The 21,199-nt window shown below is 46.4% G+C and overlaps 1 protein-coding gene across 3 annotated transcripts; it reads left to right on the plus strand.

Moving 5' to 3' along the window:
• The first annotated feature begins 4,206 nt into the window (after positions 1–4,206).
• On the plus strand, positions 4,207–20,344 carry SSBP1 (single stranded DNA binding protein 1). 3 transcript variants are annotated; one of them, XM_044441176.1, is made up of 9 exons: positions 4,207–4,356; positions 6,663–6,732; positions 10,747–10,807; positions 11,615–11,755; positions 11,847–11,934; positions 15,847–15,935; positions 16,332–16,444; positions 19,574–19,634; positions 20,182–20,344. In XM_044441176.1, the coding sequence occupies exons 2-9, from the start codon at positions 6,700–6,702 to the stop codon at positions 20,223–20,225; spliced, it is 630 nt and encodes a 209-aa protein (XP_044297111.1). In that variant the 5' UTR covers positions 4,207–4,356; positions 6,663–6,699; the 3' UTR covers positions 20,226–20,344. The 3 variants fall into 3 exon arrangements, with proteins under 3 accessions (XP_044297111.1, XP_044297112.1, XP_044297113.1); XM_044441177.1 differs by lacking the exons at positions 16,332–16,444; positions 19,574–19,634 and having other exon boundaries at positions 11,615–11,757; positions 11,843–11,934; XM_044441178.1 differs by lacking the exons at positions 16,332–16,444; positions 19,574–19,634.
• The last annotated feature ends 855 nt before the right edge of the window (positions 20,345–21,199 follow it).

Consider the following 21,199-nt stretch of genomic DNA (forward strand, 5'->3'; position numbering starts at 1 on the left):
TGGGGACTACATTATGTAAAGTGTTATGTAATAAAAATAAAGTCAATCTTATGCCCCTGTCAAAGTGTTAACTGTGGATATTGTTTCATGAGCCAAATCCACTGCTCCATTTGATTAACCCAATCACACAGGCATGTCTGTTTGAGCAGTGTCTTCAGGGATCTTTCAACATTTCCTTTGTTGTGTATAAGTTCCCCAGTCTTACATGAATATTTTTTTTATTGCTAGCTGCTGGATAGCCCAAACATGTTTAGCTGTTGAAACTCTATAGATAGCTATTTATTTAAAAAGTGACACCTGTGCGAATAAAGCTTTTAACCTTGGTTATTTAAAAGTGTATGTGTGGGGGGATTTATTTGAGATCTTGTCAGGGAGGAATGACGAGGGCTTGAGCCATGTCCACGCATCTGTTGGGGCTGCTGCACAGGTGCATCTTTGCTTCTGGCATTGGACATTCATGTTCTCCAGAAAGTGTTGGGGCTGCATGATGGTACGCAGCAATTTGGAGAAGCACTTAATGATATGAAGTGCTACAGTCATAGTAGGTACCAGTAAATCTGGGTGCCTATGAGGACATCTTGTTAAAAAAACAAAACAGAACAGGTAACAAGATGTATTGCTACCTAATTAAAGGTAGCAATGCACACTCAAAAACCTGGAGCAGGTATTGATCTGTTGCCCGACTCTGACTACTGTTTGATGAAAACGATGAAGAGATCAAGGCCTTACTGGCTGAAAAGCACCGCCTTCACCGTGCTCATCAGAATGACCTGTTGTCAACAGCTAAGAGAAATGCCTTCAACAACGCTCGCAGGACTGTACAGAGCAAGCTTCGCAAGATGCAGGACTCCTGGTTGAGTGCCAAAGCAGATGAAATCCAGAAGTTTGCTGATAGAAACAATGCCAAACGGTTCTACGAAGCCCTCAGATCCTTGTACGGACCTCAGCCTTCAGGGAGCTCCCCTCTACTGGACTCAGATGGTGCAAATCTCATTACTGAGAAGACTCTGATTCTATAGCGTTGGGCTGAGCACTTCCAATCCGTACTGAACCTCCCATCCTCCATCAATAACGAGGCGATTGACAGAATGCCCCAAGCGGATATCAACCACAGCCTGGATGCCCCACCATCAAAGCCTGAAACCCTACAGGCCATCAGCCAGCTGTCCAGTGGCAAGGCCCCAGGATCTGACACGATCCCATCGGAAGTCTATAAGGAAGGTGGTGCAGTGCTTGTCGACAAACTCACTCAGTTGTTCCAGTCCTTCTGGAATGAAGGATCCATTCCTCAGGAACTGAAAGACGTGTCCATCATACACTTCTACAAGAGGAAAGGAAATCGACAAGTCTGATAATCATAGAGGAATATCACTGCTCTCCATCGCAGGCAAGATCCTTGCACGTGTGTTGCTGAATCGCCTGACTGACCACCTGGAACAGGGTCTACTATCCGAGACACAGTGCGGCTTCCGCAAAGAGCGTGGCACTGTGGACATGATCTTTGCAGCCCGACAGCTCCAAGAGAAGTGTCAAGAGCAGAATCGTGAACTGTACACCATCTTTGTGGGCCTCACCAAGGCTTTTGACACTGTGAGTCGTGAAGGTATGTGGCGCATCATGTCGAGGTTTGGGTGCCCTGACAGATTCATCCTGATGGTACGTCAGTTCCACGACGGCATGACAGCTCATGTTTTGGATGACGGAGAAGCCTCAGGGCCCTTCCCCATCACAAATGGCATCAAGCAAGGGTGCGTGCTGGCACCGACCCTGTTCAGCATAATGTTTTCAGCCATGCTGACAGATGCCTTTCAGAACAACTTGGGAGTCAGCCTGAAATACAGGACCGATGGGAAACTGTTCAACCTGCAAAGACTCCAGGCTGTCACCAAGATAAAGGAGACTGTGCTACGAGACCTCCTTTTTGCTGACGACTGTGCCCTAAATGCTGGATCAGAGCAGGAAATGCAAGCCAGCATGGACAAATTTGCAGTAGCATGCGACAACTTCAACCTCCTCATCAACACAGAGAAAACCAAAGTGATGCATCAGCCAGCTCCGAAAACCCAATACCGACTATCACAGTGAAGGGGCAAAAGCTGCAAGCAGTGGACCAATTTACATACCTTGGCAGCACTCTTTCCCACGCAGTGACAATTGACATCAAGGTCAACTGCAGAATCACCAAGGCAAGCTCTGCATTTGGCAGACTGCAGACCAAAGTGTGGGACCGCCGTGGAATAAGCCTTGCTACAAAGCTTAAAGTCTACCGAGCAGTAGTGCTAGCTACCCTGCTGTATGCCAGTGAGACTTGGACAGTATACAGGAGGCACACTAGGCAACTGAACCACTTCCACACGACTTGCAACTGCAGTCTTTTGAGGATCCGGTGGCAGGACAAGGTGCCAGACACAGAGGTCCTCACCAGAGCAGGCGTGCTGTCAGTTCCCACCCTGCTGATGAAAGCCCAGACACGTTGGGCAGGCCATGTTGCAAGGATGCCAGACTGCCGCATCCCCAAACAGCTCTTCTATGGTGAGCTGTCTCAAGGAAAACAATCACACGGGGGACAAAAGAAGCAATACAAAGACACGTTGAGAGCCTCTCTTAAGTCCCTGGTTATCGACACCACCTCCTGGGAGACCCTGGCACAAGACTGATCAACATGGCGCACGTTGATCCACCAAGGCTGCCAAACTTCTGAAGCCAGAAGGACAACCATAGCACAAGAGAAGCCAGCACTCCGTAAAGCCAGAGTTGCAAATGTTGCAACAGTGGTGCCCACACGTCTGCCCGACATGTGGCAGAATACTCCATGCCCGTATTGGCCTTATCAGCCACCTGCGGACACACCGTGGACAACTCATGACTTGTTAGATGTCAAGGTCCTCATCGAAAACGATGGATGAACATCACTGTTCTGATATCCAGCACTGAAATACTTTGTGTCAGTCTGGCACTTCGCACCTGTATTAAATAAATATTCCTTGTGCTGGTGTGCAACTCCTGTGCAGCAACACTTGCTTTAGATTTACACGAAATCTCTGTGGTGGACATTTTCCCCCAGGTGTTAAACAGCAGCTTGATAACTTTGGAAAAAGCAAAAGAACATGCCCTGGCATTAAAAAGAAGAAAATGAACCTGAAAATCCAAGAGTTTGTAGGTGGGCTGCAATCATCAGGTTTATAAGTAAATTGATACACACGGGGAACAATTGGCTAGAGTAACTGTAGAAATAGGAAAATTTAGACATTGATCTCCGATTCTTTTTTTAGTGGGGGAGTTTATTCTAAGAATAGCTGTGCCCATCATCCGGAACACTTTCCTCTGGAACGTATTACGGAAGACAGAAAATGCGATATACAGGTTACAAGTGGCCTGCACTTAACCTTGCCGCAGTGCTTTCTTGTTTTGGATTTTATCGCCGAAATGGTTTTGACAGTATATTTTAAGCTGCGATTTTAATGTTACATGCAAACTGCTTATTTATTCCGGGAAAGAGTATGTGAACATGATTTTCTTTCAATTTTCAAAACTTTTCTTAAAAAACTAAGTCCAAAGATTACTCTTCGTGCATTTCAGTATCGAACACTTGAGTGAACGAATAGTCACGGAAGCCCTGCCACCGCCGGTGGAGCTCGGATCCGGTGTCAAAGGTAGAACAGGCCGAATTTCGTCACGGAACGCAGCGCGCAATTGCACGCGGTAGTCTCGCCCTCAAAATTGTAGCGTTGGTGCCATTGCCACACTTCACTTTCTTTGCGGCCACTTTGCGCGGCGCGATCCTCTGCAGAGATAAGGCAGAAGTCCTACAACTTTCAGCGTTTCCCAGCCGGCACATTTCGAAGAGCTCCGAGTACTTTATATGTACTTAAAAAACAAACAAACCTCCCTCAAGACAATGCCCAGACGAAAAAGAGCAGGGACTTTATTTTTGACGGGGACGCGCTCTTACGCCATCACACCAATCCGAGGTTTCTCGCGTTGTTCGCTAGGGGCACCGCTTTTCCGTCCCCAGGATAAGGAGCAAGACTTGAAAACTTTCGCTGGGAAAGGAAAACGGCAGTTCTCCCAGTCTGCATGAAAGGTCTATGGTCAGCCGAGTCGGGAAATACCGGGAAGGGGGAAAGGTCCCAACTTCCGGTTGCGCATGGGAAAGGACTGGCGCCACTCTGCCCGGATCTCTCTATGGTGGAATTCACCCGCCCTTGGTAGTTCTTCCGCTTGAAGGTAAGCGAGGGAAAGCGGGTTGAAGCCAGACCGGAAGAGTTGGTGGGGAGGGCGGCCATGTGTGTTTCGCATCTTTTCCTGCGTATGTGATCGCGTCCACGTGGGGAAGTGACCAAAGCTGGTTCCCAGGTAAGGCTCGTTGGCAGAGATGAGCAGTAAAGGAAAAGCTTTCTAGTGCGCTGAGTCATGCTTTGCGCAGCCACCTGCATCTTTCTTCCCCAGCGGCCTTCTTTCTGCTTGCACTGATTCCAAAGGAGCCCCAAGGACTTTATTCCCTATTTGGAAATAATAGCCTGCCTTTCTTTCTCTCTCCCTGCCTCCCCCCCACCCCCAAACCCCAACACCATATGTTGCAAGAATGGTTGGCCTTTGAGTCCTTTCCAGCATTCTTCAGCAGAGCTTGGTATTTGTTGCAAGTTTCTGTAAGAAGATAATCTCCAGCTCTTTTCACGTGTGTCTTGTATATGTAATTGTGGGCTCTGCTTTTCGGTCCCCAGGCATGAGTGCTGTAGTCCTGTTGCTGTTAGAGCCTCGATCACTTGGGGCTTCCACGTACTAGCACCTTCACGTGTGTAATGTCTAGACCTGTGTGGAGGAGGGGGGGGCTTACCCAAAGAAGTTATCTGGGGATGTACAATCAAAAGAACATTTATTGTATACATGCATATAGGCAGTCCCCGAAGGAACTGGAAATGGAGTTTATACCAGCATTTATACCAGTTACAAACAGTTTGCGGGGTGGGTGAAGGATGACACAGCTTGTTAGAAGTACATTAGAATAAAATAATAGGATTGAGTACAATATAAAAGAAGAGAATCTTCAGGACAAGTAAACCATTAGCATCTCTTAAGAGTGTACCTCCAGAGGACTGGCAAGCAATTAACATTTCAAAGGTGCACTTCCAGTATTACTACCAATAATATTACTTGCCACATGGATTCCTAGGGAAATCCCATCTTAAATCTAAACCCTGTTCTTAGGGTTTTCAGCAGCCATTTTATGACAAAGCTTTGGCTCATTTTGCCCTGACCCTAGGTACCGCTTGGCAGATATCTGTGCTGAAAAGGACACTTCACTTTGGTTAGTTAGTCTATAGATTTCCTTCCTCTGTATGATGTCCTTGTTGTTCATCTGCAGGAAGGATACAGAGAGGTTGTTGATTCCTGACTTAAATGTGGCAATGTAAAATGGACATAGAATTGTAGCTGCTCTACGTCTTACTTAGAGCAGACCTATTAAAATTAATGCAATTTCCCAGGTCAGCCTGGGCAAGTATGGAAGCCTTAGGTATTTAAATGGGCCCTTTATTTGTCCATTGAATTGGCTGCAATGTCTTATTCTGTTAACAAATTTCATGTTTTAGGGGTCTGCTGGGTTCTGATCTGGGTAGATTCTGAAAGCTCATCACCCCATTTTTATTGCTTTGGCTTTCTTGGTTGAGCTGCTCTGCAGTGGCATGCCAGCTCACTAAGGAGCTGGCAGTGGAGACATGTGACTGGCAGAGGAGTGACTTTACCCTCCAGCTAGATCTTTCCTTCTCTGAATACCTAAAAAGGCCCATTGCTCTTTTAATTCAGTAATTGATTATGGCAACTAATAGTTTTAGGGTAGATTTCATCTTGGTAGTAATACTGGAGCAAGCAGATCCCAACTAAGCTATCCCTGGAGATGGCTGGGCAAAGAGCAGGGTAAGGACCCAAAGGATATGTCACAAATAGGATTCATCCTAAATTCTTACTTCCATATATGTTGTGGTAGAAGCAGCAGATGCATTCCCACAAAGTGATAAGCCCAAACCCCAGAGAATCCCGGTTTGTTTGTAAGTGACCCTGTTGGTATAGACTGCCCAATCATCTTCTCACCAACAGGAGCAACTTCATTAACCAGAAACTTAACTTGGAAGAAAAAAAAAGTAATGTTACATCTGAGTCTGGTCTGATGCTCTTACATGAAGCCCAGTTTGGCATTGGCTTACAATTCCTGCCTTGTTTGAGAACAGCAAGTAAGGATTTGGGTTTGGATGCAACTCTAAACTTTTTCTTGCTGGCAAAATGAGCCAGGATTATCTGAAATTCTAGCTTATTTTTTCTGTGAATGTGCTACTATGTCTGTCCTAACACTCATGGGAAAAAGAGCACAGCTTAATTTGTATCACATTTCTGATATTCTTGGTGTTAAGCAGTAAGCTATGATTCTGAAGGGTTTGGCTTATTGCTTTGTGCAAAAGAGGCCTCTTTGATGTAATGTTTCTGGATAGTTGCAGTGTCTCTAGCCACTGTTTCCCCTTTTGGCTTCTTTTCCCCCCCTTTCTCACTTGGCTTTGTTTTTATTTCCAATGTTCTATCATGTGGCATGAGAAGCAGAAATGAAAGTCAGATGCCACCTGACAGCTGATAATGCCTGACTATTTTAATAAATGTCTTTTCTCTTTCAGAGCAACTGGAAAAGCAGCCTAATTAGAATTAAAGGAAATGGCCAGAATTTTTCATAAGCCTCTACAGCAGGTAACACTCTTTGTGCTACAGTTCTATAAGAGGTAGATTCTGTTGAAGCTGGAGATGTGTATTACTGCAGAAACAAGGATGAGGAATTGAAGTTGCTTATGAGTACATGTTCGTGCTAAAGGGCTTTCCATAGCCTTCCGAAACCCAGTGCTCTCCAGATGTGCAACTTGGATCAACACTAGCCAGCACAGGCCCTGGTGGATGAGGAATGATGGGAGCTGTAGTTGAACAGATCTGGAGAGCACAAGGTTGGGCAAGGAGACATGTATGTATAAAAAAATCCAGAGTGGTTTACTGTAATGAAGTTTGGGGTCAAGAATAGGGGGAGATAGAGAACAGATTTGGAAAAAGGAACTGGCAAAGAAGAGAATGAAAATAGTGGTTGATTTCAAGTTCTAACTATAGAAGACCCTTCAGTATCATAGAGTCTGTTTCTTGTTTGATAAACCTAGGGGTGCTCCTTTTAAATTAATATTTCTATCCAGCCCTTTTCCTTCCAAGAAGTTCAAGGCAGGTTATGTACTTCTGTTTCTCTCAGTCCTGTCCTCACAACAGTCCTGGGAGGTAGGCTAAGCTGAGAGTGAGTGACTGGCCCAAAATCATTCAGTGTGCTTTGTGGCCAAGTGGGGACTAGAACTCAGATCTCCCATGTCCCAGTCTAGCAGTCTGACTAGTACATTAACACTGGCTCTCAGTACTAAAAAGCTCTGTGTCTTTTAACTCAGCTGCCTGGCAGGTGGAAATCAACAGGTGGCACTTTTTCATGCTGGGGAAGGCATATCTCATTATTTGCTTTGCCTCTTAAGTAATTATGTAGAGATGTGTACCTTCCGGCTATTTTTTAAAAAGTATACAGGCTAGGTGAAAGAAAAAGTTCTTTTTAAAATGTCCTTAAAAATGGCAGTCTTAATCCAGAACATCGACTAATTTATTCAGAATGTTTATATCCCATTTCAGGCTGCAGCTGTCTATCTGAAGTAGCTTATAAAATGATTCTCAAAACAAAGTCACACTTTAATCTAATACAAGAACAAAAATGATAGATTCATCTACTTGGGGATCCACTCACAGAATATTTGACTGGAAATGAATATATGTTCCATAGAATGAAGTAACAAAAGTACTTCAGTCATCATGACATTTTGCAGCCAAACTGTACTTTCCTGTCTTGTTCCTAAATTGTTCCTGTTAATTTCTGTCCTCTCTGCCCTAATTTCAGCATTCTTCCCACTTGGACACATTAAAACAGCAGTGGGCAGAAAGAAGATTGGGAGCTACCAATTTACCCTATGCAGTGGTACCTCGGCTCACGAACGCCTCAGTTCATGACCAACTTGGGTTGCGAACAAAAATTTCATAAAAATGTTGACTCAGGTCGTGAACTCTGCATTGGGTGGGGACCACGATTGCTGTTATCTCCCCATCCCCCTGAGTGGGGAGAAGGCCGCGATCATGCTGGGGGGGGGGGGCGTGGAGATGGCTGAGATCGCACCCATCTTTCCTGCACGAGCACGCCCATGATTGCACCCGTCTTTCCTGCAGGAGCGCAACCGCGATCTCGGACATCTCCCCCCCGCAGCATGATTGTGCCTGTCTCACCCCCCCCCCCCCGAAGCACGCCTGCGTTCGCGCCCGTCTCTCCCCCCGTGCGCTGGGATGACGGGCGTGTGCAGGGATGAGGAACATGATCACAATCGTGCTGGGGGGATGGGGAGATAGCCACAATCTTTGTTGTTCTTTGTCACTTTGCTTTACATTTTTCTGATTAAAAAAAATAATTACAGAACAGATTAACCTTATTTACATTGAACCTTATGGGGAAATTTAACTTGGCTCACAACCAGTTTGGGTCATGACCAGAGTCCTAGAACGGATTAAGTTAGTGAGCCAAGGTACCACTGTATGTCTAATTTTCAGTTGCTCAGGGATAGCAATAACAAAAAGGCATTCTCTAAATTGGATTACTAGTGTTTGTGATCTCTGTCTCTGTGATGTGAATTTGTATTCATACATCAGCACATCCCAACACATTGGGGTGTGCAGTAGGCAATTGACCATCATTTTGCACTTTGCCTTCAGGGTTCTAGGAAAAAACAACCATCAAGCAGCGTGGTAGATTTCTGAAAGCTTGAAGTCTGTTCTAAAATATATATGTGCAGGGGGAGAACAAATGAGAGGAAAAGGGACGAATTCAGTCAAAAACAAGATAGAAGTTATTCCCAAGTGTCTGAACATGCCTTTGTAGGTCTGTTTTGTTCTGGAAAGAGATTGCCTTTCTTAGCCAAGCACGTTTTTCAGACTATACTCTCAGAGGATATATCAGTAACATTTTTCAAGATATACATTGCGAGAGACAAATGGCCCCTGAGCAAATGCCTTTTTTGAATGTGTTGGGCTTATTATAGCATTTCCAGGTTCTTGGGAATAGTAGGACCAAAAGATATTTGGTTTCTGCTTGTGAGGCTGCCACCTCTTCAGCACTGATCCAGCTTCAAGCCCTACATCCCTCTAGCTTCCTCAGCTTCTCTCTAAGCAAAGGAAGAGGCAGGGATGCTTAAGTTCCCCCAGAGGGGACAGGGTCCTGGAACGGCAAGGACCTGAGAAGTCAGCTGACTAGTGGAAGCAGGGAACCCTGGGAAAGGAGGTGGGCAAGGGAATGGCCCAGAGGAATGTGGGAAGGGGAGAGGATTGTGGGTGTGGGTCAGCAAAGAAGTCCTCGTCTGAACCAAAGGTTGGGGACATGCAGAAAGCATGCAGCCTTCCCTGCCTTGATCTGCATTTAATGGGAAAAGTAGGTTTGGCCTGATTTCTTGACATTTGTTATTAATTGCATTTCTGTACTGATCAAAAGCTGAAGCTCTTTGCCTGGTTCACAGTAATTCACAAAATGATAGACTATGAATGATAAAAAACCAGATAGAGTGCCCATGTGCAAAATTAAAGCAATGTAAGCAGCTCAAAGCAATTTCAGTAACAATACTAGAGGTGTTTAAAAGACAGCTGATAAGAGTGCCCCATCATATGCCATTCAGTGCCTTAAGAGGGCAGGCTTAACCTGGCAAAAGGAGGCAGGGTTGGTGCCAGGCAGGCCTCCATGGGGTGATCCTTCCATCATTAAGGCAGCCACCATAGTTATTAGCAAAGGCAGCTGGTTGCTCTCTTGTTATGCCCTTGGGAAGTGGCAGGGGCCTAGCTGCTGTCAAAACTCTTTAATGTGCAAGCTGATGGAACCCCGGAGGAAGTGCTTTGCACCGTCCTCTCTCACATGGCCTGTAAGCAGTGATGCCATAAAGTCTCTCCTTCCCTGTCTGGTTCACTGTCCATTCAGAGGATCACTTCCCTGAATTCTGAGAATCCTTGTTGGAGCTGAGCCTTTCTTTCTTGAACCTTCCTTGCTCGCATTAAATCATGCATGGAGATGGGCCATGGCAATTAGATCAGCTAAAATGTGGCTGCAAACACCCAGCTACAGAAACATTTGAACCAGCCTCCTCCAGATGTTTTGGACCACAGCTCCCAGAATGCCTGATCATTACCCATGTCTGGTTCAAGCTGGTGGGAGCTGAGGGAGGCACCAGATTTGCTTCTTTAATATCTTCCCCTATTCTGATGGGGCAGCTTCTGATGGAAGGGTATTGCACTGTACAAATTACAGATCCTACGTCAGCCCAAGAGCCATTCTATTTCAGAGAAGCTCTTGGAAGCCATGTTGCAGTGGTGGATGGGAGCAAAGGCCTGGAGAAGGGGCCAGAATACCAAAAAAGCAGCCATCTTTTAAAGCTCTTGCTGCCAGAAACTTGGCCTTGACAGAGACATTTCAAGCTTTTGAATGGACAAAAAGAGGCACAGAAACTGGGAAACTAGCTAGTGGTTGGGATTTTGTGTTTGTGGGGTGGAAGAGCCAGGACTGCCTGGTTCCATGGGGAAGGAGGCACTGCCTTCCAGCATTTGGCCTCTCTGTGCAGGCAGGCAAACTCTCTCTGACTGTTTTGGCCCTTCATCTTCTCTCCTTAGATATGGCGCCAGTTTGTGAGGTATGAGTCTGAGACAACAATGCCCAGCGTACTTGAAAGATGTAAGTAACTTTTCTTGAGAATAGGATCTGTGGCTTCCAAGGGCAACCTTTGATCTGGAGTGGGTGCCATCAGTCCTGGGAGCCAAATCCAGCCCAGCAGGCCTCCTAATCTAACCTTCCAGAGTGCCCTACAAGGCCATGCATCCCTTCCCATGACTGTACCCTTTCCCCATGTACACTGGATAGATACCTTGTAGGTATCCCATTTTTCTAAAAAATTGAAAGTGATGCTTCAACATTTGGGGGATGAAGAGGTGCAAGTCGGAAATCCGGCAGCCAGAAAAGAGGGTTGTAGAGAGACTTGTATCTTCCTTCCTTATGTTCTTGCCCAAAGCAAAGGGGACTCCTTAGTTTCAGGACAAATCCAAAAAGAGACAGGAAGAGATTTCCTTCTGTTATGGTGAGGCAAGAGTGTAGCTCACCAGAGGTTCTCAATTGGCCCCTGTGGCTCTCCTTCACTTCACCTGGTCTCTTCTCTTCTTGGCCCATTGATTGTTTGGTAGTTTCTCAGCTTTTGTGCTGTTTCTCTCTCATTCTAAATGGTTGAAATGCACCCTAAGGTTTAGTGACTGGCAGCAAGTGCTTTAAGCTGAAATAAGCCGGTATTTTTACATTTCTAGATTTTTACCTCTACTCCCTCTGCTCTTGGCCTCAGCTACCACAGTCCACAAGGCTTCCTCCAAACTGGATTTGGCCCTCTGGTCCCCTTCCCCTGCTGATCTCCATGTTGGCTTCTAACTCATTTCTCACCAGTGCTTCATTTCCCTGGTTCTTTTAAAATTCGTATTTTCCTCTTGTTTTTCACAGCATTGAATCGGATCCACCTGCTTGGCCGTGTAGGGCAGGATCCTGTCATGAGGCAAGCGGAAGGGAAAAACCCAGTCACCATTTTCAGCCTTGCAACTAACGAGATGTGGCGCTCGGGAGACAGCGAAGTGCTCCAAGGAAGTGAGTGTGTGTGGCGGGGGGTGGGGGTGCCATTGCCATAAGCATAAGGGGAGTGAATGAAAATGTGTGCTCCCTGTTCTGTTTGCATCAGGCGATATCACGCAGAAGACGACATGGCACAGGATCTCAGTGTTCAGGCCGGGGCTGAGAGATGTGGCTTATCAGTACGTGAGGAAAGGGTGAGTTGAAACATAGGAACAGAGCAAGTCAGAAGGGGTCTCCCGGGCCATCTAGTCTGACCCCCGGCTCCAGCCAGCTCCGCTCACAACATGCCCACCATGCGCATGTCCAGCCTATCTTTGAACACCCTCACTGATGGGGCCTCAACAACCTCTCGTGGAGTTGGACTGCAGCAGGCCAGGGGACAGAATTTGTTCATTGCACCAGGCACTTCGCACAAGCAAGACCTTGTCGTTAGCATTCCTGATTTTCCAAGGCAATGTCAAATACCAGTTTCCCACACATTTATTAACTGTATATGTATAATGCTCCCCATTCAGGCATAAAGTTAATACCAATGAAATAATAAAACAATTCAGAATCATAGCAAGGCATAAATAATAAAAACAAGCCATTAGAAACATAACGGGCAGTGATGGCAAACCTATTAGAGACCAAGTGCCCAAACTGGAACCTCAAACCCACTTATTTATCGCAAAGTGCCAACACTATAATAAAACCTGAAAACTGAGGTTTTAGTTTAGAAAAAAACAACTCACAGTCAGTCCAAGCAAATAAATATATATCCTTGGCAGCGTACTGACCAGCCATGTGAAAGCTTGGACGAGTCGCAGCTAATGAGTCATGGCTCATTACGTCATTGCCTAGCGCCGCTACTCCTTTCCAAGTATACGCATGGCCCCTCTGTGCGCTCTTATCTGATGTTCGGCTGCTGGGGCAATGCTGGGGTGACTTGGCTCGCATGCTGACAGAGAGGGCTCTGCATGCCTGCTGTGGCACGCGTGCCATGGGTTCGCCACCACTTGCCTGACCCTACCTTGGTGCATTCCCCTAACCCTAATATAGGGGTAAAGTTCCATGGAAAAGAGGGCGATTTTGAAAACACCTTCCTTGATTAGCTTTTTCTGCACAGCTCAGCATTTGTGCCCATTCTAAATACAATGCAACCATTAAAATCATACCCCTTGTTTTTCTAACCCTATGATGGGGAGACCAAATGCCCAAACCGCAACCCAAAACCTACTTATTTATCATAAATTGCCAGCACTACAATAAAACCTGAAAACTGCGGTTTTAAATTAGGAAAAAACAACTCACAGCTGATCCAAGCGCGCATGTGCCCATATATATATAAAAATATATAAAAAATAATGCAGTGCACAGACTGGCCATGCGAAAGCTCAGACGAGTCGCAGTTAATGAGTTGGGGGTCGTGACATCATTGCCTGGGGCTGCTACTTCTTTCCAAGCATGCTCATGGCCCCTCTGTCCCATTTTCCCATTTTCAGCTGCTGGGGCGATGCTGGGGCGACTTGGCTCATATGCTGACAGAGAGGGTTCCGCATGCCCGCTGTGGGACGCATGCCATAGGTTTGCCACCACTGATAAAGGGGATAAAGAAAGGCTCCCTGGAATACAGTGGTCTTTACTAGGTGCCCAGAACAGTGAGTTTTGATGCCTGCCTGATCTCCAAAGTTAGAGAATTTCATAGAAATGGGGATGCTTCACTGAAGGCTCTTCCAGTGGACTCCAGTCATGCCATGGGCCCATGTGGGACCCCTGCAAGAATGTCCTGCAGTGACCTCAGTGACCAGGCAGGTTGATAAGCAAGAAGGTTCTCTCCCGAGTCTCCCCAGGTACTTGGGACTGCTGCACTCACCTGAGAGCCCAACATTGCAGAGGATAAGCTGATCTCTAGGCAAACCCAGATTAGCTGCCAAAATGTAGGAAGACCAAAACGGAGAATTATTTTGTTGAATAACATGTATGGTTCTCTAGTGTGGATGAGGCCTTGTCCATTTACTTCAGTGACTGCAGAGAAATTTTGGGCCTGCTGGACAAATCTTGCTCTCCTGGGGTCCCAATCCAGCCCTCCAGACTTTTTCAGCCACACTCCCTCTTACCTGGTTAGCAATCATTTGCCCAGTTCTAAAAAGTTAAAATGCCTCTCCTAAGGCTTCAGTAGCAGGAGTAAAAGCAGTGCATTCAAAGGCACCGGTATTGTGGTCCCACTCCTTTGCCTGAGGCCCACCCATGCTCGAGTGCAGATCCTAAGAGGGCCTCTAGAACGGGATTCGGCCCGCAGGCTGAAAGAGGCTCGGCACTTCTGCTCCTGGGCAGTGTAGAGCATCCGAAAAGAGGCTTCCTCATAGCCACTTTCTCAGAAGGGAAGAGTCCATGACAGCTGCCCGTTGATGCCTTGTCCTCTTTTCAGAAGACTTGCCTGGGATGGTGGTAAGGCAGGGCCAAGGCAGGCTTGCAGTAGGGAAAAGAAATCCACTACCAGAACAAGGCTTTCTGTGTTTCTGTAGGAACCCAGGGCATATCCTTTGGCCTACTGCTGTTTAAGGGACCAGGTTAGTGACCTTGCTCGTTTCGGTCAGACAGTGCTTGCCAAACATGAAATGGGCACTGCTCCTCAAAGCATAGAGGATTTTCTCAGGTGTGAGGAAGGACAGAAGATCTGGTGCTGAGATCTGGGCTAGCATCTGAGCTGTAAGCCATGTAGCCTCTGGTTCAAAATCCGCCCTCTCCATGAGCTCTCTGCTTACTCTCAAGCAAACTGGTCTCCATACCAGCTGCCAGTCTTCAATTTGTGTATGTATCAGGTGAGAGGTAGATATAAATGCTTACTGAGTTTGCAAGGCTGTTGTCGCAGGGGCTGAGATAAAATCTGCCCAGTGTTTTTAATATTATAAAGCAAGGATCATCACCCTTTTTGGGTCGCTGGGCATATCTGGAATATTGAGAGTATTGTGGGCACTCCCACAAAAGGCCTGCCATGAACTGAAGGCTTATTCATTTATAAAATGGTTGTCATAGCAGGTGTGGCTATTCATTTCCCAGAAGAAAAACTGGTGAAATGAAAATTAACCTGTCCCCAAGCCTTGCCCATTCATAAACTGATTGTAGTGGTGGCATGGCTGGTCATGTAACATTCATTGTCCTGAAGGCAAACTGGTGAGATTTAAAGAAATAAGTACAAGCCAGAGGCGGAAGCTGGACTCTAGAACCCAAACTCCTCCTCCTGAAGCCAAATAAATGGTGCTGGAGGCAGCAGTTTGGTTTGCAATGTAGCAAGCCTCAGAATTTCATAACAATAATTTAAAAAATCTTAAAGTCAAATTCCAAAGTGGAAGGACCTTATGCATGCCATATGCATGCCAGGAGGTCTCCAAGGGATACAAATTACCTGGAGGGCACTATATTGGAGACCTGAGTTGTAAAGAGGCAGATCTGTCTCCCCTATCTGGCCTCTTCAGCCTGTGTTGGACTGCACACCTGGAGGGCACCCCATTGAGGAACTATTAGCTCTATGAATGCCAAATGGTAGTTAAGCTCCTTGCACACTTTGGGCTCTTTCCTCATGCATTTTGCTGCATCTTGTGATTGGAATCTAAATTTGCCAGTGTGTGGCCATGCAGGCCGCCAGTGCCAGCCTGCCTGCAGCTTTGAGTCACCAAGTTCTTGCTGCCCAGCAGCATTAACTTTGGTAGCCTGCCTCGATCAGATAGCTGGAAGGCAGGACCATGGCCCAGTGGGAAGAGAGCCTGCTTTGGATGCAGAAGTTCCCAGGCTCAGTCGTGGCATCCCCAGGCAGGGCTGGAAAAGCTCCTGCCTAAATCCCTGGAGGGTGGTTGTCCATCAGTGTAGAGAATCCTGGAGCAGGCGGACTGTTGGGCAGAGTCTGCAGCAGGCAAGTTCTTGGCATCCTCTTATGTCAGCCTTCCCCGTAGTCTTTCAAAACCTTCCTTTCCCTCTGTCCTTCTCCGATTTCACGACTGAAGCAATGAGCAGCATCTGTTAATGGCAGCACTTAAAGCCCTGATTTAATTAGAAGGCAGTAAGATGAGAATTAAAACTGGATGTTGCCATTAATCTGTCCGTTGTCTGTGCTTGACTCCCGGCAGCTCTCGGATCTACGTGGAAGGGAAGATCGACTATGGCGAATACTTAGATAAAAATAATGTGAAGAGGCAAGCCACAACAGTCATTGCAGGTAGCAGCTTTTCGATGCCACAGGTGGCTGAGTGTGGGGGAAAGGGATGTGCCCCTAACCAGGTGCCTGTTCCCTCTTCCTCCCCCTGACCACACACTGGGTTTAAATAGAGCTGTGTAAATCCCTTCAGCTTTTAGCCTGTGCCACGGGGTGTTGCTGCTGGGAGCTGTTCACAAAGAGAACAGAATGGGAGGCTTGCAAAGGCTGATTCCCCAGAATCTGGTGCCAATCCCAATGTGTTGGCCTACAGTGCCCATCATCCCCAGTGGGAATGGCCTTGTCTGCTGATGGTGGTGGGCACTGGAGTCCAGCTGGGGGACCAGGCTAAGGATGACTATCCTAATTTATGCTGGTAGATTGTAGCTGGTAAACATTTGCATCCTTTCCGTCCACCAGCAGAGTGCGATCAGGATATTTCTCTTTTTGCAATCGGAACGCCTTGCCTGAAAGTTCCATTTCAAGAATTTAGCAGGAAGTACTTGCCCATCTGGATGTACCACAGACTGCAGGTTTTTCTCCAACTTTCTGTATCTGCCAAAACGAAAATCTTAAAATTCAACAGGATAAAATGCAATATAAAAGGTATAATGGGATAAAGACAAATTAAAAGCCAGAGAGATGCAGTGTCAAGTTTAAAAAATGCAAAGCCCATTAACAAAAAAATGGACTGAAACACCTGGACAAATAGAAAAGACTCTACCTGGTACCCCAAAGACCACAACACAGGTGCAAGCCACTCCTCTCTGAAGAGGGCATTGCAGAAGTGGGGTGCTGCCACTGAAAAGCCCTTTCCCTTAGTAGCCCCCTACTTCACCTCATGGTGGGGTCACCCAAAAGAAGCCCCCTGAAAAGGATCTTGAGATCTGAAAAGGTTTATATGGGAGCAGGACCCTGCCCTCTCCCCCCACGCGTGAAGTAAGCCTGTGCGATAACATCCATGCACCCCAGTGGGCCATTCTCAGAAGCCTTAAGCTTCAGTGTAAAAGGGTCAGAATATTATGAGGCAAATGGTTTTCCTGCAACCTTTTCCCTGTCTTTGAAAAGATAAAAGCTCTCAGTTACTGCTGTCTCCAGCCACAAGGGGAACATATCTCTCCCTGGGGAGACCGAGAGCAACAGAGAATCATGCTTGTGTTTAAGTTAGCACAGCCAGAAATAGATGATGTTAATAACATTGCTGTCGATATGAACAATAAATATTCCAGTCCCATTCTCTGATGTGGAGCCAACCACATCAGAGTCAGAAGTGAAGGGGAAATGGATAGTTACCGGTTGCAGACACAGGGCTAATAGCCTGATCCCATGCAGAGCTAAGCAGAGCTCAGTCTGTTGATTTCAGATATTTTGGCATGCATCCTGCGGGTTTTTTTAGTTTAGACTTATAGCCCATCTTGCGCTCTGACAGCACCTTCTGGGCAGCTCTCAACATGAAGCCATAATATCATTTAAGAGAACAAGGGAAGTCACCATAAAACCCAGTGATGGGAAATACGGTTAATTGCAAGTTCTCAGAATAGAGATACCCCCATGCACACATTCATCTTGACCTGGCAGGACAAAGAACCTTTTTAGATCTGGTTTTAGATCGGTTTTCAACCGATCCAGGTGAGGCAGTGGCTGTACTGAACCAGTGCCTGGCTGAGGTAATGGGCTGGATGAGGGCCAATAAACTGAAACTCAATCCGGACAAGACGGAGGTCCTTTTGGTGGGTGGTTCGAGCTTCTGGGTAGGTGACTTGGACCTTGCCCTGAATGGGGTTGCTGTCCCTCTGAAGGACAGGGTCCGCAGCTTGGGAGTGCTCCTCGACCCAGAGCTGTCCCTGGAGACTCAGGTGACTGCGGTGGTGAGGAGCACTTTCTTCAGCTTTGGTTGATCCATCAGCTGCGTTCCTACCTGGAGGACGATTGCCTAGTGACAGTGACACATGCATTGGTTACTTCCTGGTTGGATTTCTGCAACACGCTCTACATGGGGCTGCCCTTGAAGACAGTCCGGATACTTCAGATGGTGCAAAACAGAGCAGCCAGGTTGCTGATGGGGACTGGGCGTTATTCTCATATAACCCCAGTCCTCTACCAGCTTCACTGGCTTCCCATCGAAGTCCGGGCTCAATTCAAGGTGCTGGTTATTACCTATAAAGCCCTTAATGTCTTGGGACCTGGATACCTAAAGGAACACCTTCTTCCATATTTGCCCTCCCGCCCCCTGAGATCGGCATCAGAGGCCCTCCTCCAGGAACCCTCCGTGAAAGACATTAGGAGGCAAAGTACCTGGAGGAGGGCTTTCTCTGGTGGTGCCCCGCCTATGGAATGCGCTCCCCAGAGAGGTCTGCCTAGCGCCGTCGTTATTTGTTTTTCGGTGCCAGGCTAAGACCTTTTTATTTCAACAATATTTTAATAACTTTTAATTTCAGCTTATAGGTTTTAATCTGCAGCCAGGGTGGATCTGGATTTTATGTGTATTATGTTTTATTTTATTTTATGTAAGCCGTCCCGAGGCTATGCGATGGGACGGCATACCAATTAGATAGATAGATAGATAGATAGATAGATAGATAGATAGATAGATAGATAGAAGGCTTCTTCAGTCTTTAGAAAACTGGCCTGCTGGGTTTCTCCATGAAGAAAGCCCCTTCCTACAAAGGGAGGCTTTCTTCACGTGTGAGGGGGAGAGAGGGCATGGTCCTGCTCCCATGTATGTCTTCTCAGACCTTATGAACTGAGAAGGGTCCTTTCAGGGCCCTTCTTCTGGATAACCACCTCCTTTGAAGAGCTACTAAGAGAAAGGGCTTTTCAGTGGTGGCACCCCACTTGTGGAGTACCCCTTCAAAGAGGAATGTCTTGTGCCCGTGTTGTGGTCTTTGGGGCACCAAATATAGCCTTTTCCATTTGCCCAGGTTTTTCAGTCCTTCATTAATTTGTTTATTAATAGGTTTTGTATTTTTAAATCTTGACACTGCATCGCTCTGAATTTTAATTTATCTTTATTCCATTATCTCTTTCCCATTACATTTTATCATGTTGGGTTCTGAGGTTTTAATTTTGGTGAACTATCCAGAGAGCTTTGATTCTTGGCTAGTATAGAAATGTCAGGAACAAATATGAGCCAGCCTAGCATCAGGAAGCAGCAGCACCTGGAGCAAGGCTTGAGTTGTGGATCTTCATCTTCAGGATGTCTGATAGTGCTCAGACATGGCCTTGTCCCTAGGTAAAGTGAGGCAGCCACCTTAGTTTGCAGGTGGAAACAGTGGCAAAGTGCTGAAGTCTGCAGCCTGGCCTGTGCCCCTGAAGCTGCCCTGCGTTCCTCAGGTGTGAAGGCAGATGCTGTCCATCCCCTGTGTTGAACGAGACCACACTCCCAGTGGTTGCCTTCTGAGACAAGATGGAAGGGGTGGGGGGACTGCTGTGTTACTTTCCCCTTCAGGTGACAGCGTGTCTTCAGCTGGGCAGCTGCTCTGCCTCCAAATGACAACCAGGCGTCCCTCACAGATGCATTCAAGTTTTCCTAGGTAGGAGGGAGAGGGGTTGGTGGGCAGGACTGGACCAAGCCATTGTAGCCTGCCTGAGACAAAGGTTAAATTTGCACATTATTCCTGTGTACAGAGATGGACCACTGTGGTAACCGAATTGTATTTCAGGCAATGGTAGTGATCACAAGATGGCTTCAGGGGTCCAGGAGAGGCTGCTTAAGATCTACAGGTCTGTCCTCAGCTTCTCAGGACTGTTCCCCCTGCTTGTGTTGCCTGCTTCACGTTGCCTAAGAACAGGGCTGGCCCTGCGTTGCAAGGGGGTTCCTGCTTCATTTCTGGCATTGCCAGCTAAAAATGATCTCAGTTCTGGGGAAAGACCCTCTGTCTGGGTCTTGGAAAGTTACTGCCAACCAGATTGGGCAGTAGAGAGAGCCAGTGTGGTGCAATGGTTAGAATGCTGGAGTGTGCCCTTCCCCACTCAGCCACGGAGCTCCTGGGTGACTTTGGGCCAGTCACTGACTCTCAGCATAACCTGCCTCACCGGGTTGCTGTAGAGCAGGGTGAGAGGATTGTGTAAACTGTCTTGGATTCCATGCAGATAAACAGGCATAATATAAATTTAATTTAACAATAGTGTATCTGTGCATAGGCATGCTAGTTCCATCCTGGAGGTAGAAAGAAGAAACGAAGCCTCTGTTGGATTGTGAACTTCTTGTGTCTGTGTATGTTCAAATCTATGATTATTTATGTTTTCTCCCACTTTTTCTTCTTTCCAGATAACATTATTTTCCTGAGTGACTATACAAGAGAGAAAGAATGAGGTTACAAAAGAATGAGGCTTGTACTGTTTCTTCATTTTTGTAGTGTTTCCTAAATCTGTAATCATGCCCCTGCTTATAGATTGTTTGCCAAGATTAAAAATAGTCTTTTTTTAAATTAGGGAAGTGTGAGAGTGTTCTGGCTTTATTTTGAGAGGGAGTTTGTTTTCATTTGAGTTTTTTACATCTGTATGTTTTGTTTTTTTAAGGAAAGCCAGTGTGTGTTTGCTGGATGGGTAGGTGGGTGTGGTATGAGGAAGAAATGTGACTTATTTTTCACTTTTGCCTATCATGGCTAGGTTTCACTGTTCAGATAAACTTCCTTCTCAAAGCAACTATGCAAAAGCTTGCTTGCTGCTTCTCTCTGTTGTCACATCTGACCATTTTTTTCTACCTGTGTTAGTGCCACCTCAATGTGCTTTACTAGGTTAGGCAGCAAACATAGAGCTGAGCAGAATCTGCCGTAGTACCACTCTGACTGGCCTACTACTGCCATTAGCCTTCTTTTTAAAAAACGTAATGTTTCATTTTTCACTTGCTATCTTGAAAAACTGCTTGGCATATTCACTACTGAAAAGGAAATCATACATACATTAATATCTTGTTAATATTGTACATGAGTTTGGGGTCTCGGTTGGAATTTGGCAAGGCCATGTACCCCTGTTTCCCCACCTGGGTTAAGCTGCTGTTGTGCCGGGTCTCAGTAGCAAAACTAGGCTTTGTATGTAGAGGCCCTGGAGCTCCTTGCATCTGCAGTTGGTAACATGGCAAAGGGGGTGGCAACAATGGTTTTGAAAGTATTTGTGAAAAGGGATAAAATATTTGACTGCGCGTGCTCCAGCTGGCATCATTGCCCTCACTCTGAGCTGTCGTTATGATGATGTCTCCAAGCCTAGCACTCTGATTCTAACATTCTGTTGTGTGAAAATAGAATGGGAAGGAGCAGTGAGGAACAATGGTGAACATGATTAAAAAA

Source organism: Varanus komodoensis, unplaced genomic scaffold (assembly GCF_004798865.1).
Source record: "Varanus komodoensis strain SLA01 unplaced genomic scaffold, ASM479886v1 scaffold39, whole genome shotgun sequence".
Classification (NCBI taxonomy): Eukaryota; Metazoa; Chordata; class Lepidosauria; order Squamata; family Varanidae; genus Varanus; species Varanus komodoensis.

Excerpts from the sequence above, each read along its gene's own strand:
- SSBP1 (XM_044441176.1), top strand. The coding sequence starts at position 6,700 with ATGGCCAGAATTTTTCATAAGCCTCTACAGCAG. Across the intron at positions 10,808-11,614 it reads GCCCAGCGTACTTGAAAGAT|CATTGAATCGGATCCACCTG; the intron begins GTAAGTAACTTT and ends TGTTTTTCACAG. Across the intron at positions 16,445-19,573 it reads GGATGTACCACAGACTGCAG|GCAATGGTAGTGATCACAAG; the intron begins GTTTTTCTCCAA and ends ATTGTATTTCAG.